General features: G+C 36.8%; 2 protein-coding genes across 4 annotated transcripts; both read right to left on the minus strand.

Moving 5' to 3' along the window:
• Positions 1 to 28: 28 nt before the first annotated feature.
• LOC133023135 (C-type lectin domain family 4 member M-like) lies at positions 29 to 4956 on the minus strand. 2 transcript variants are annotated; one of them, XM_061090098.1, is made up of 7 exons: positions 4881 to 4956; positions 4590 to 4709; positions 3653 to 3751; positions 2767 to 3561; positions 2513 to 2655; positions 1282 to 1391; positions 29 to 1161 (listed from the first exon to the last, which is right to left on the minus strand). In XM_061090098.1, the coding sequence occupies exons 1-7, from the start codon at positions 4945 to 4947 to the stop codon at positions 1023 to 1025; spliced, it is 1473 nt and encodes a 490-aa protein (XP_060946081.1). In that variant the 5' UTR covers positions 4948 to 4956; the 3' UTR covers positions 29 to 1022. The 2 variants fall into 2 exon arrangements, with proteins under 2 accessions (XP_060946081.1, XP_060946072.1); XM_061090089.1 differs by having other exon boundaries at positions 4790 to 4932.
• A 3618-nt stretch (positions 4957 to 8574) lies between these two features.
• LOC133023146 (C-type lectin domain family 4 member M-like) lies at positions 8575 to 14119 on the minus strand. Of its 2 annotated transcripts, none has more exons than XM_061090117.1 (7): positions 14070 to 14119; positions 13652 to 13771; positions 12636 to 12734; positions 11753 to 12547; positions 11501 to 11643; positions 10197 to 10306; positions 8575 to 10074 (listed from the first exon to the last, which is right to left on the minus strand). In XM_061090117.1, the coding sequence occupies exons 2-7, from the start codon at positions 13755 to 13757 to the stop codon at positions 9936 to 9938; spliced, it is 1392 nt and encodes a 463-aa protein (XP_060946100.1). In that variant the 5' UTR covers positions 13758 to 13771; positions 14070 to 14119; the 3' UTR covers positions 8575 to 9935. The 2 variants fall into 2 exon arrangements, with proteins under 2 accessions (XP_060946100.1, XP_060946092.1); XM_061090109.1 differs by having other exon boundaries at positions 13980 to 14083.
• Positions 14120 to 16566: the final 2447 nt, after the last annotated feature.

Consider the following 16566-nt stretch of genomic DNA (forward strand, 5'->3'; position numbering starts at 1 on the left):
ACAACAACTGAGTACAAAATAGCCAACATCAGTAAGGTAACACTTTAATAGTTCAGCACATGGGAAATGCCTTCATTAGTCATATAGTCAAGTGATTACATTAAGTGCAGTATGTATATCAAATCAGCTTAACATAATCTGAAAGTGTATTTTTCTATAAATGGATAACTGTAAACTATATATCAATCATCATTCATTGAATTGTTTTAGTAAATATATCGAATCATCACAGATATAAATTACTTGTTCCCCTTCATTACTATTAAACAGTTCCCACAGTGTGTACAGATATCTGTGGAAACCTCAGTCACCCTTTAACCAAGCTGTTCCAAACAATTTACATCAACCTGTGTCTGCTCAACTTTAATCAGCTGGGTCTGCTGCTATATCCAACTTAATAATACATTACTCACTGCGCATCACTCCTATTCATTTTTTAGCTGTGAGCAATGCTAAGCAAACGCTGACTTTGTTTACATAGGTATAAATATTCCAACATTAACCTGATTAAGGCAGCAGTCTAAATCAAACCATGCCTTGTAAACAACCTTTTCTGATTACTCAGCCGGAATAAGGTTGTACAAAAGGACAGAGCATTATCAGGTGCTTGAATATGCATGTCCTGTTCACAGGATGGCTGCCACTATGAGAAGAAAGTAGTATGCTATGCATTTTAAGAGGAATGGATATTTTGAAGGGTTTGGATGCAAATGCAATGGGGATATTTTCAAAAAGGTTGCGGAAAAGTCAGATGTATGACGCAGTATTTATATTCTTAACGCAACTCATCAAAACACCAAAATCAAATGATTGTCTTATTCTGAATAAGTTCAATATCTGAAATATTGGTGTCCATGTAAATGTAGTCACTGTGATTAAAATTGTCATTATTTACAATGTACTGACAGCAGTCCTCAATGTTGAATCTCTCTTCACTAAACAGAGTGATTATCAAGATTATAGTTATTAGTGTCAGGCACGTAGCCAACAGTAACAAGAGAACTGCCCATACAGGAAAAACACTACATTTCACAAATCCAGTTTTGTTCTAAACTACAGTTCTCATCATTCCATTCGCCTTTCCCTGACGCACGGTGCCAGAACTCCCCACAGTCCTGGTCCGTCCCTTTATGGCTGTTGGGCTGGCCTGCACCCCAGAACCTGTAGGACAAGGAGAGACAGCCACAAAAAGAATTCATGCTGCCCTGTCATTGGCTACAAGAAGTCAAAATTACCTACTTTTTGATTTGTATATGAAGAGATGTGCGTTGACTTTCTTACGCTAAGGTCAGTGGTGTCCCGTCCACCCATTTCCACTCGCCCTCTACTCCTTCATCAGCCAATCCAATCCAGACTTCTTTGTCCTTTCCAATAAAGCCATTGGTGAAGTTCTATGTGGAAGCACCGTGCAATTAAAAGTTATTGATGTTATTGATGTTTTCCACAAATGAAGATGCACCAATATTAGAAAAACTGACTTAAATATTTTACTATCATGTCAGTCATTAAGTTATGCAGAGCAGCCCCAAGTTTGTCTCTTATTCCATTGCTGTCAGCTGATCAAATAAAGCCTATTCAGGAAGTAAAAAGTTCAAGTTATTTTCTATCAAATATAAAGCTAAAAGCTTAGATAATACTGTACTCTTGTGTGGAAAAAGTGTCAAGTGTCAAATGTTCAACAATTATAGTATCTATAGTACTATTGTATAGTATAGTATTATAGTATCAAATTATGAATTCACATTAAGGGAACTGATAACCACAATTGTGTGAAATGTGGTTGGACTGTGGCACTCCGGAGGTATATTCTCTTTGTGGATTCATCGTATGAGCAAACCCTTTCACATACTCCGATATGAAAATGTTAATTAGTTGAGCTGTAACAATGTAAAATACTCTTATATGAATATGGTGACATTTTAGCACGTGGCAGTGCAGATGATCCCCATAATGGATTATGTTAACAACTAGATTGCTTTGACATACAATATGCCAACTTATATGTTACTGTCAATGTAATATGACAATCCTTCCATCGTTACAATCGTCATTTCTGTTCCCTTCATCTCTGTCATATATGTGGTGTAAAAGAATAGTGTTTTTTTTCCCTGTTGAATGGGTCGTTTTTTGTCGTCCCTCCTAAATTTATGATTTGTTGTTTACCTTACCATAGAATTTTATATTTATTATATATTTTCAGGTCGTCTTCATGGAGGCAGACATATTTTTTACAGTAGCCCAAACTGGACAAACTAAACACCTTTTGCGTTTTTATGACAACTGAATTCTACCATAGGTTATCTTTCATGTTTGGAAAGGGAGGGTGAGGTGAGGGGTATTCAGCTGCAACATTAAACTTCACCAGTAGATGACACTAAATTCTACACGCTGAACCTTTAAGGGCAGATGATGTTGCATCTTGTTAAATCCTATGAGGCAAACAGATTTGTGAATAAGGACTATACAAGTGAAACTTGATTGGTTGATCGATGTTCATCACGGAAAAACGCACCATTTCATTTTGGCTTGTGATGATTGCCAGGTCAGCTCCTTTGCTTTGACAGTATTCTCTGCTTTTCTGCCAGGTTTTCTTGCCATTAGAAGTGTAGTAGCAGCTGTTCTCGAACTTCTGCCAGCCATTGACACACTTATTATCTGTACATGTGAGATATTGATTCAATAATAATCAAGTAGTGAGACAAAAGTGTAGAAGCACTGAGATGAAACCTTAACATAAAGGATATTTGGTCAGTTCTTTCTACGTACCTTGCATTGTCTTGTTCATTTTGTCAACTAGGCCCTGGAGATAATCTCTCTTGGCAGTCAGGTTGCTGATTTTCACCATTAGCACTTCTCCCTCTGCAGTCACATTATTTAAGCTGCTTTCAAGCTCTTTTTTTTCCTCAGCCAACGACACGTAATTAGCCCGCAATATGTCTGCTGCTTTTTTAAGAGAGTTGAAAGTTTCCTGAAGAGTGTCTCTTTCTGTTGTTAGGTTTTGATGACTTTTTGCTAGCGTGTCCTTTTCACCGGTAGATGTGTTGTATCTCTCCTGCAAATGTTCTATGTCTTTAATCAAGTCATTGTAACTCATCTGCAGTTTCTCTTTAGATCTGGTGACATTATTGAATTGGTTATGTAAATTGTCCCTCTCCCTGGTCACCGAGTCATGACTACCCTGTAACTCATCTTTACGTTTGACCACTGTGTCATATTGTATTTGTAACAGCTCTTTGGCTGCAGACAAGACATTGTAATTGGTATCCAACCGGCTTTTACTGGCTCTCAGCTGTTCAATGTTTTTGTTCAAAGCAATGTTAGTGGTCTCTAACTGGCTTTGGCTGAGCTTTAGTTTGTTAGTTTCTTCGCTCAGCAAATTGTTGTTTGTCTGTATTTGGTCTCTCTTTTGAGATAAAACATTGTTATCTCTCTGTAACTGAATCCGTTTTGCTTCAATATCCTGTTTCTCTTTCTGCACTGACTTCAGGCTGTCCTGCAGGTTCTCTTTCTCTTTGTCGATGACTTTTACATTGTCTTGGTTTTTGTTTTCGACTTTTTGATCTGCCAGAGAGGAGAGATTGTATGATGTTAATCAATAGATTCACCAACACATTTGGCAACTTTTTAAACACACACAAAGATGTGTACTCACAGTGGATGCTCTGACCTATGATACCGGCCAGCATGAGAACACAGAGGAGCCCGAGGCAAACTGTAGCAACCCTGTAGGAGCTGTTCCTCAACACAAACTCTGAGTGAGAGCGGGAACAGAAACTTGCATTTCATGAAGTGATCTAGGGAACTTGTGGTTTTGTGTTTCATCTGGTTTGAATCTGACTGGGATTGGAAATTCTCTCCAGAAGATACATTTCCAGCTAAATTCATAAATAAAACTTGTTGTTAGTAAAATGTTATTTAAGAAATATACATCATCATCATATGTTTTTATTGTTAATAAACATAAAGACAAACCAAATGACCTGTCAAGGGGATTATGGCTATACATTGAGTTTGGTGATTGAATCGTTTCTCACTGCAAAATGTTTTTTATTACTTATATTTTTTACACCCAATGATTTGGAAATTCAATCAGTAAATACGTAGACAGGAGTGGTTAGTCCTGGAGGTTAAATATCAGAAAAATCTAATCACTTAATTTCATGAATGCAACTATTCTATTAAATGCGGCGCTGTTATTTGCAATACTGCCTATATTCACCTAATACAACAAAAGATATATAATAAATAATAATAATAATAAAAAATATATACATGTTACAGAACCATACCTAAATATGTTTATATATATTTATATATATATATTTGATATGTTTCTGGTGATCAGCGAGATTTGAATTCCAATTTTCACTTTACTCTGTGTGTTTTACAGTGACTCCTGAGCGAAATGCTTTTTAATGTGTGCAAAGCTCTGCATTGACTTTTTATTATGACTCCAAATGAATGCTGATGTTGCAAATTTAGCTAAGGTTTGAAAAGATTTAAAAATTTCAAAAGAAACTACATTCAATTTGACTCTCTCGTGGTATACATCATCATCTTGACAATAAAAAAAGCTCTTATTTCGTTACCTGAATTGCGGGTGTTGCTGCCATCCCCGAGAAACTGCTTATAGCCGATTTTACTTCCTTCAATTTCCATGTTTGTCACAGTCGAAGCATGGTAGTGGACAGTCATCGTTGCAATGGAGTCTTACCAGAAAAAATAAACAGTTGCATTAGATTCTGAAATAGCTCAGTTTTCAGTATAATTCCTATAAAATAAACCTTACCTGTGTTTGGAGAGATGATAACAGTCAAAGAATTGTAATGTGGAGAAAACACTTTCTTTGAGATCATGGGTAATAAAGGAATGACACTCACTTGTAATGAAAGCTCGACAAAAAGCAGCAGAAGAACCTATTTGCCAATTCCACAAAATGAAGAACATACAAAGGTTTTGAGGAAGAACAAAACGCAGATGCCATAAATATGCTTCATGGGCAGTTTCCATTGCCCCCTCTCTGATTTCTTCAAGTTTCGCTGCAGCATCCATTTCCTGATACAGTGACACATAATAGTTCCAAGTTGAGCTTCTTTCCAGAAACAGGAATCAAAAAAACAATAGGTTCACTATTAGTTACAGCAGTAAGTTAATGTTGTAGGCGTCTCAGAATGGAAACATTGCTGTTTAGTTTTTGTATCATCAAAATGCAGTCTTCACCCCACAAGTGTCAATCCACATAAACTTGCACCTGCTTAGGCCTCTCCAGTCCCCTGTAAGTACAATGTTGTTTGTAGGTCTATGCAGGTCAACAGTCACAATAACAAACAAGCTTTGTAGACCCTGATACCTCCTCCATTTCACTCACATTCAGCTGAACTGAAGAGTAAATTGTTATAGTTACAAACTAACTCATAGCTGCAGGGACGCTAACAGATTAGAAGGTATGTGTTTAATATCAATGCATTATCTGTGTTCATCATCCTCTTGATAAAATACAAACTACAGTGCAAAAAGACAGGGGATGACACTTTCCCATTACTGCTGACAGCAACAAGTCTTAGTTTCCTCTGAGCAAGTCAACTTACGTCAAAGTAAGAGGAAGTGAGGAGTGCTGACAGAGCTAATCATCCCTGACACCAGGGGTCGGCCTACTTTTTGACAATAAGTGCCAATGTGACATTTTCTTGTTGATTAATGTGCCATATCAACATTTTTTTATATTAAGTTTTATTAATGAACCACATTAATATTTCAAACAAAGATGTCAATTTATTCCATCCATATTGGCTATTTATAGAACAACACTTTAAAGAAACATGTGTATATCATTATGATTGCAATAATAAGTTTTGCATTAACCCCACCAACCCCAATCATTTTCAGAATTGTGAAAGCTTGCTTCAGTCGCATGGTTTTTGGTAGTGGCAAAGATTTTCAAAACAGAACGTGCACACAGTCCCGTCCCTAAGAAAATCCAAGCCATAGTGTTCTGCCCATGACACTGTGAGACACTTTTAGCTCTGAATTAGTCACCCAAAACAAAAAAACGGCATTAAGTTGAAGTGAGCTTCTTTTTCTCTACTAGAGCAGGAATTCCCAGAGTGAGGTGAGCCCGTGCGTGTGTCCTCGCCATCCTCTTTGCTCTTTTAAAGTGACGGCTTGTGTAACTTTGTTGAAATGTATTGAAACTTTGTCGCAGTGTTTCAATTTCATTTGAATGTGAGAGCGCATTGATGCGATCTCTTGATTATTTTGTTACGTATGTTCTGATCATGTGTTCATGATTAAATATGATGCATTTAATGCAGCTATAAAAAGGATATGTTGCGTTTCTTTTTTTCGTGACATAGACACTGTCTCTTTACTTTGATGCTGATTAATAAGCTAACAACCCCATTTTAACTTGTTATTGTCAATAATAACAATGATCATATTAATATTATTCCAAATTCATTTATTTCATGATTATATTCTGATTTATAAAATATTGAACACTTTGGGCTCCATATCTATTAGATGAGTCATCAGCATCATCACAGCTTGGGCTACGAAATACAAACAAAAACCTGAATGAAAGATCAGGTGGGACTAGACAAATGCACTGAGGGAAAATGTAAGATCCTAGGTATTACAATATTTGAGCACTTTATATTTTAGTCATTATTAAGAGTCTGTACGGAAGGAAGTATTAAATAAGAAATAAAGATAAGTCATATTAAAGTAAAAAATCTGGGGTTTTGCAATATTTGCCATTAACATGTAACAAGATTGATAAGAATTTGTAGAGCAAACGAATGGTGTTCTCTTTGAAAAAAAAATACTAACAAAAAAGTTTCAATTTGTACTGGGAAAATTACTTTTGGACTACTTAGTTGTGGCCCATGTACAGCACATAAAGACAACCTGAATTGTTTGGCTGGTATTAAGTATCAGTCTTATAAACTGTATAAATAGTGATTCAAAATTCTCAGGGCACAGAGAGAAATGGGAAAATGTCATGATAATAAAAGATTTCTGTCCTGAAATACCTGGTGGATGAATGCTTGTAGACTTCCAATTTGAGAGAGTCATTTGAGAGGTTCATCCACTGATCAACCAATAACTGTGTATAAAAAATGGGCAACATAACTGCTAACCCCAAAACTGAAGCCAAATCATTTGGATCTCCCCCTGGTGTCTGGTATAGGTCATGAACCCCACCTTCTCTACGTAAGTGGATGGGACACAGGCGTGTGTGTGTGTGTATGTGCTATTCTCAGTGTAAAGTTTAACCTACCATTCTTTTGCTCCCCTTTCTTTCTTCTTTATACTTTTGAGGCTGAGCCTTTTTATGGCACCTTTCATTTGAGATGTGAGAGTTGCTCCCTGAAGGCTGTGGGCCAAACTAAGATATCTCCACCTACCTGTTTATTCGGGTACTGTAGTGGGGATTCTAGACAAACAAACAGTACCTGGATGCATACGTTCACATGTGCGTGTGTTTGTGTGTGTATGTGTGTGTGTGTGTGTGTGTGTGTGTGTGTGTGTGTGTGTGTGTGTGTGTGTGTGTGTGTGTGTGTGTGTGTGTGTGTGTGTGTGTGTGTGTGTGTGTGTGTGTGTGTGTGTGTGTGTGTGTGTGTGTGCGATAGACTCCCTCTTCCAGGCGGTCTGTGAAGGAAGTCTGGAGAGGAATGAGTAGGATGTCCATGGGAGTGCCAGGTCATAGGGTGGAGGAGATTTAGGTGATAAAAAGATCAGACTCCTCTTCTTTCAACACTGTATACTGTTTATCAATTTAGGTGTTTATGTTATCAAGCAGAGTGGGTTGAGCTTTGATGCTGTGGTACCATGATGATAAATGTAGGTCAGAGTAGCTTTCTCAGTATTATGACCGACCATAACAATCCTTAGAAATGCATATATATTCACTGCCACTAGATGTCAGAGCACCAACATCTTGGACCTCAACCTCACTGGTGAGATGTGCAAATTGGAAGTGCAAAAGAATGCATGTTCATTTATGACCAGAAAGGCCTGTAACATAATTATCTTTATCTATTCATGCTCGCACAATGTTTTAAAGATGATTCTGAACATGTATTTTGATCCTGACATTGGGCGAGAGGCGGGGTTCTTCCTAGACAGGTCACTAGTGTATCGCAAGTATGACATACATAGACAAATAACCATCCACATTCAAATTGACACCTATCGTCAATTTATTGTCTTCAATTTACCTCACCCCAATCTGCATGTCTTGGTACTGTGGGGGGAAGCCAGAGGAAACCCTCCCAGAAACAAGTAGAGCATTTAAAGACCCCAGTCAACCCTGGATTCAGCAAGAAAACCTTTTGAGGTTAGACCACTGACAACTGTACCACCTAGCCCCTGCTCCTTGAGAACAACTGCCATAATTAATACCGTCTAAAGATTTAGTGTATAATATCTATACACAATACCTCATGTGCATGTTCCAAGGTTCTTCTACATACTGATGAACTCTCAGAGTGATTTATTTCACAAATTGTGGAAAGTGAATTATCAAATCAGCAGTCAGTCAATTATGTGCTTGAAAATGTAAAATTTGTTTATTTAGAATGCAAAATGAAATTGAATTTTAAGCACAGCACAGACTTTTTTTCACATGTACATCTCAATAGTAGAAGCACCAATTCAATAGATATTAATGATGCAGTAGTAATAGAGTAAGGTATATGTTTATGACTAAGGCTGTTATCCCTGAATCAGTGTTATGCACATGTGCAGTTTGTGCGAGTGGTCACACCAGAAGCAACAACAACTGAGTACAAAATAGCCAACATCAGTAAAGTAACACTTTAAGAGTACAGCACATGGGAAATGCATTAATTAGTCATACAGTCAGTTGATTACAATCAGTGCAATATGTCAATCAAATCTACTTGACATAATCTGAAAGTGTATTTTTCCATAAATGGATAACTGTAAACTATATATCAATCATCATGCATTGAATTATTTTAGTAAATATATTGAATCATCACAGATATAAATTACTTGTTCCCCTTCTTTACTATTCAACAGTTTCCATAGTGTGTACAGATATCTGTGGAAACCTCAGTCCCCCTTTAACCAAGCTGTTCCAAACAATTTAAGTCAACCTGTGTCTGCTTCACGTTTATCAGCTGAGTCTGCTGCTATATCCAACTTAATAATACATTACTCACTGCGCCAGGAAAACACGTTGAAAAATTGTTTTAAATGATATAAATGACAGATTTTATATTATCTAAATGATCAAATATGCATCCCATTCTCTGGATTTCCCTTCTGTTGTCCTGTAGTTTAAATTTCCCAGATCATCATTAACCCCCGAACCCCTGCATTGAACGGGTTACATTTGACATCAAGCAGAGAAAGCACAGGCTGACCGGCAAGGAGAAATGCGCGTCCGGTGTGAACAGCCAGGCGGCTGCGCGCTTGAGAATGGCGATGTGCAAGTTTGTCGGAGTCTTTCACAGCATTCTGGGAAATGGACATTCAACAGTTACCAGCTGCTTGAATATGCATTTTCACAGGATGGCTGCCACTATGAAGATTGAGGGAGAAAGTAGTATGCTATACATTTTAAGAGGAATGGATATTATGAGGGGTTTGGATGGGCGCAAATATTGCAATGGGGATATTTTTAAAAAGGTTGCGGAAAAGTCGGATGTATGACGCAGTATTTATATTCTTAACGCAACTCATCTAAACACCATGATCAAATGATTGTCTTATTCTGAATAAGTTCAATATTTGGAATATTGGTGTCCATGTAAATTTAGTCACTGTGATTAATATTGTAATTATTTACAATTTACCGACAGCAGTCCCCAATGTTTATTCTCTCTACACAGTGTGATTATCAAGATTATATTAGTGTCAGGCAAGTAGCCAACTGTAACCAGAGCACTTTCCATACAGGAAAAACACTACATTTCACAGATCCAGTTTTGTTCTAAACTACAGTTCTCATCATTCCATTCGCCTTTCCCTGACGCACGGTGCCAGAACTCCACACAGTCCTGGTCCGTCCCTTTATAGCTGTTGGGCTGGCCTGCACCCCAGAACCTGAAGAACAAGGAGAGACAGCCACAAAAAGAATTAATGCTGCCCTGTCATTGGCTACAAGAAGTAAACATTACTTACTTTTTGTTTCGTATATATAAAGAGATGTGCGTTGACTTTCTTACGCTAAGGTCATTGGTGTCCCGTCCACCCATTTCCATTCGTCCTCTACTCCTTCATCAGCCAATCCAATCCAGACTTCTTTGTCATTTTCAAACAAGCCATTGATGAAGTTCTATGTGGGAAGCATGGTGTAATTAAAAGTTATTGAGGTCTGTTTGTTTTCCACAAATGAAGATGCACCAATATTAGAAAAACTGACTTAAATATTTTACATTAAGTTATACAGAGCAGCCCCAAGTTTGTCTCCTATTCCATTGCTATCAGCTGATCAAATACAATTTATTAAGGAACTAAATAAGTAAAAAAGTTATTTTCTATCAAATATAAAGCTAAAAGCTTAGATTATACTGTACTCTTGTGTGGAAACTAGTGTCAAGTGTCAAATGTTAAATAATTATAGGATCTATAGTACTATAGTATAGTATAGTATTATAGTATCAAATGAAGGATTCACATTAAGGGAACTGATAACCACAATTGTGTGTAAAGTGTTTGGACTGTGGTACTCCTGAGGTAGAAGCTCTTTGTGGATTCATCATATGAGCAAACCCTTTCACATACTCCGATATGAAAATGTTAATTAGTTGAGCTGTAACAATGTAAAATACTCTTAGATGAATACGGAGACATTTTAGCACGTCGCAGTGCAGATGATCAACATCCTGGATTATGATAACAACTAGATTGCTTAGACATACAATATGCCAATTTTTATATTACTGTCAATGTAATATGACAATCCCTCCATCGTTACAATTGTCATTCCTGTTCCCTTCATCTCTGTCATATATATGGTGTAAAAGAATAGTGTTTTTTTCCCTGTTGAATGGGTCGTTTTTTGTCGTCCCTCCTAAACTTTGTCAAGTGTGTAAGATTTAGGTGAAAGGGATCCATTCAGAGAAATTGCCTGTAAAATGATTCAAAATTGTGTGATTTGTTGTGCATTACCCTAGAATTTTATTATTTCATTACTTTATATTTACATCTGGAGTATTTCGTCTCCATGGAGGCCGCCATATTTTTTACAGTAGCCCAAACTTTACAAACTAAACACCTTTTGAGTTTTTATGACAACTGATATCTACCATAGGTTCTCTTTCTTGTTTGGAAGGGGAAGGTGAGGTGAGGGCTATTCAACTGCAACATGAAACTTTCCGAGAAGATGTCACTAAATTCTACAGGCTGAACCTTTAAGGGGAGGCGATGTCGCATGTTGTTAAATCCTATGAGGCAAACAGATTTGTGAATAAGGACTTTACAAGTGAAACTTGATTGGTTGATCGATGTTCATCACGGAAAAACGCACCATTTCATTTTGGCTTGTGATGATTGCCAGGTCAGCTCCTTTGCTTTGACAGTATTCTCTGCTTTTCTGCCAGGTTTTCTTGCCAATAGAAGTGTAGTAGCAGCTGTTCTCGAACTTCTGCCAGCCATTGACACACTTCTTATCTGTACATGTGAGATATTGATTCGACATAATCAAGTAGTGAGACAAAAGTGTAAAGCGCTGAGATGAAACCTTAACATATAGGATTTTCGGTCAGTTCTCTCTACGTACCTTGCATTGTCTTGTTCATTTTGTCAACTAGGCCCTGGAGAAAATCTGTCTCGGCAGTCAGGTTGCTGATTTTCACCATCAGCAGTTCTCTCTTTGCAGTCACATTATTTAAGCTGCTTTCAAGCTCTTTTTTTTCCCAAGCCGTCATATTGTAATGAGCCCCCAATATGTCTGTTACTTTTTTAAGAAACTTGCTAGTTACCTGAAGAATGTCTCTTTGTGTCGTTAGGTTTTGGTGAGTGTTTGCGAGCGTGTCCTTTTCACCGGTAGATGCGTTGTATCTCTCCTGTAAATGTTCTATGTCTTTAATCAAGTCATTGTAACTCATCTGCAGTTTCTCTTTAGATCTGGTGACATTATTGAATTGGTTATGTAAATTGTCCCTCTCCCTGGTCACCGAGTCATGACTGCCCTGTAACTCATCTTTACGTTTGACCACTGTGTCATATTGTTTTTGTAACAGCTCTTTGGCTGCAGACAAGACATTGTAATTGGTATCCAACCGGCTTTTACTGGCTCTCAGCTGTTCAATGTTTTTGTTCAAAGCCCTGTTAGTGGTCTCTAACTGGCCTTGGCTGAGCTTTAGTTTGTTCTTTTCTTCACTCAGCAAATTAGTATTTGTCTCTATTTGGTCTCTCTTTTGAGATAAAACATTGTTATCTCTCTGTAACTGAATCCGTTTGGCTTCGATATCCTGTTTATCTTTCTGCACTGACTTCAGGCTGTCCTGCAGGTTCTCTTTCTCTTTGTCGATGACTTTTACATTGTCTTGATGTTCTTTTTCGGCTTTTTGATCTGCCAGAGAGGAGAGATTGTTGTCAATCAATAGATTCACCAACACATTTTGGCAACTTTTTAAACACACACAAAGATGTGTACTCACAGTGGATGCTCTGACCTATGATACCGGCCAGCATGAGAACACAGAGGAGCCCGAGGCAAACTGTGGCAACCCTGTAGGAGCTGTTCCTCAACACAAACTCTGAGTGAGAGCGGGAACAGAAACTTGCATTTCATGAAGTGATCTAGGGAACTTGTGGTTTTGTGTTTCATCTGGTTTGAATCTTGCAAAATACTGTCCAGAAGATACATTCCTAGCGAAACTTGTAAACAAAAATCGTTGTTAGTAAAATGTTATTATAGAAATAGACATCATCATCATATGTTATTATTGTTAAGTGATCTACAAAAAAAATATTACATAAAACATAAATATCTTTTTACTGTATAATTTGTCCAACATAAAGACAAACCAAATGATCTTTCAGGAGAATAATGACTATAACTTGAGTTGGGTGATTGAATCATTTCTCATGGCAAAATGTTCTATATAATCTCGATTTTTTACACCCAATGATTTAGAAATCAAATCAATAAATACGTAGACAGGAGTGGTAAATCCTGGAGGTTAAATATCAGAAAAATCAAATCACTTAATTTCATGAATGCCATATTCTGTAAATGCTGCTCTGTTTTTTGCAATACTGCCAATATTAACCAAATACAACGAAAGATATATAATACATAAATAAATAACAAATATACATGTCACAGAACCACACCTAAATATATTTATATATATATATATATATATATATATATATATATATATATATATATATATATATATAAGTTTGATATGTTTCTGGTGATCAGCGAGATTTGAATTCCAATTTTCACTTTACTCTGTGTGTTTTACAGTGACTCCTGAGCGAAATGCTTCCTAATGTGTGCAAAGCTCTGTATTGACTTTTTATTATGACTCCAAATGAATGCTGATGTTGCAAATTTATCACAGTTTGAAAAGATTTTAAAATTGCAAAAGAAACTACATTCAATTTGACTCTCTCGTGGTATACATCATAATCTTGACAATAATAAAGGCTCTTATATCGTTACCTGAAATGCGGGGGCTGCTGCCATCCCCGAGAAACTGCTTATAGCCGATTTTACTGTCTTCAATGTTCATGTTTGTCACAGTCGAAGCATGGTACTGGACAGTCATCTTCACAATGGAGACTTTGTAAAAAAAAAGAAACAGTTGCATTAGATTCTGAAATAGCTCAGTGTTCAGTATAATTCCTATAAAAGCAGTGTCCCTTCATTTATTTTCTTTATTGTGGCCTCAAGTAAGTTTACATTTCCATGTCTTGATTCTAGAAAAAGTGCAAAAGAGGATAATATTAAATTACACTTCAAGAATATAAGAGAAACAAATAAACCTTACCTGTGTTTGGAGAGATGATAACAGTCAAAGAATTGTAAAGTGGAGAAACACTTTCTTTGAGATCATGGGTAATAAAGGAATAGCACTCACTTGTAATGAAAGCTCGACACAGAGCAGCAGAAGAACCTATTTGCCAATTCCACAACATGAAGCACATAAAAAGATTTTGAGGAAGAACAAAATGCAGATGCCATAAATATGCTTAATGGGCAGTTTCCATTGCCCTCTCTTTGATTTCTTCAAGTTTCGCTGCAGCATCCATTTCCTGATGCAGTGACACATAATATGTCCAAGTTAAGCTTCTTTCCAGAAACAGTAGGTTCACTATCAGTTACAGCAGTAAGTTAATGTTGTAGGTGTCTCAGAATGGAAACATTGCTGTTTAGTTTTTGTATCATCAAAATGCAGTCTTCACCCCACAAGTGTCAATCCACATAAACTTGCACCTGCTTAGGCCTCTCCAGTCCCCTGTAAGTACAATGTTGTTTGTAGGTCTATGCAGGTCAACAGTCACAATAACAAACAAGCTTTGAAGACCCTGATACCTCCTCCATTTCACTCACATTCAGCTGAACTGAAGAGTAAATTGCTATAGTTACAAACTAACTCATAGCTGCAGGGACGCTAACAGATTAGAAGGTATGTGTTTAATATCATCTATCATATCAGTGCATTATCTGTGTTCATCATCCTCTTCATAAAATACAAACTACAGTGTAAAAAGACAGAGGATGACACTTTCCCACTTACAGCAACAAGTCTTAGTTTCCTCTGAGCAAGTCAACTTACATCAAAGTAAGAGGAAGTGAGGAGTGCTGACAGAGCTGATCATCCCTGACACCAGGGGTCGGCCTACTTTTTGACAATAAGTGCCAATGTGACATTTTCTTGTTCATTATTGTGCCATATCAACATTTTTTTATATTAAGTTTTATTAATGAACCACATTAATATTTCCAACAAAGATGTCAATTCCATCCATATTGGCTATGTATAGAACAACACTTTAAAGAAACATGTGTATATCATTATGATTCAATAATAAGTTTTGCATTAACCCCACCAACCCCAATCATTTTCAGAATTGTGAAAGCTTGCTTCAGTCGCATGGTTTTTGGCAGTGGCAAAGATTTTCAAAACATAACGTGCACACAGTCCCGTCCCTAAGAAAATCCAAGCCATAGTGTTCTGCCCATGAGGGCTGAATGCCCGTGTCTTCGTTTTTTTAGCTAGCGGGCATGCCATCACCAATAAACCCGAGCGGCTGAAATTCACAGAGATTCATGTGGGAGAATGCGAGTAACGCCGGCTGGAAGGCTTCTTATTATTAGTATTTAATGGCGATTGGCCTCCAGCCTATGAGCATTACTGGCACCTAGTGGCTGGGAGGTGTTAACATCAATCAAGCTAAATAATACAGGCTGTGTGAAGGTAAAACCTTTGAACATTTCTTTAATAAGGCACCAAAAAAAGAAAACTGCAGGGGTTTATGAATATGGACAAAACTATGCAAGTGATATTTGTTTTCAAATAATTTACTTCTCTGAAGTGACACTGTTTTACACCAAATTATTTCCTAATTTATGCCAATAGGGTTATATGAAGAGATAGAAATGATTCATCTTAAATAATAAGTGAAAGAAAAGGTAAAATGTATTTTATACATACATTGCACATCTGTCAACACATAACATTTTGAATGACAATTCCCCAAAATCATCAAATTTATACAACAAATTAAATGTTTTCACACTGAGAGAGACTTTTAGCTCTGAATTAGTCACCCAAAACAAAAAAACAGCATTAAGTTGAAGTGAGCTTCTTTATCTTTACTAGAGCAGGAATTCCCAGAGTGAGGTGAGCCCGTGCGAGTGTCCTCGCCATCCTCTTTGCTCTTTAAAAGTGACGGCTTGTGTAACTTTGTTGAAATGTATTGAAACTTTGTCGCAGTGTTTCAATTTCATTCGAATGTGAGAGCGCATTGATGCGATCTCTTGATTATTTTGTTACATGTGTTCCGATCATAATTCATGATTAAATATGATGCATTTAATGCGGCTATAAAAAGGATCTTTTTTTCATGACATAGACACTGTCTCTTTACTTTGATGCTGATTAATAAGCTAATAAACCCATTTTAACCTGTTATTGTCAATAATAACAATGATCATATTAATATTATTCCAAATTCATTTAGTTCATGATTATATTCTGATTTATCCAATATTGAACACTTTGGGCTCCATATCTATTAGATGAGTCATCAGCATCATCACAGCTTGGGCTACGAAATACAAACAAAAACCTGAATGAAAGATCAGGTGGGAATAAACAAATTGCACTGAGGGAAGATGTAAGATCCAAGGTATTACAATATTTGAGCACTTTATATTTTAGTCAGTATTAAGTCAGTATTCTGTACGGAAGAAAGTATTAAATAAGAAATAAAGATAAGTCATATTAAAGTAAAAAAATCTGGGGTTTTGCAATATTTGCCATTAACATGTAACAAGATTGATAAGAATTTGTAAAGCACACGAATGGTGTTCTCTTTGAAAAAAAAAATACTAACAAAAAAGTTGCAATT

Source organism: Limanda limanda, chromosome 2, assembly GCF_963576545.1.
Source record: "Limanda limanda chromosome 2, fLimLim1.1, whole genome shotgun sequence".
Taxonomy (NCBI): Eukaryota; Metazoa; Chordata; class Actinopteri; order Pleuronectiformes; family Pleuronectidae; genus Limanda; species Limanda limanda.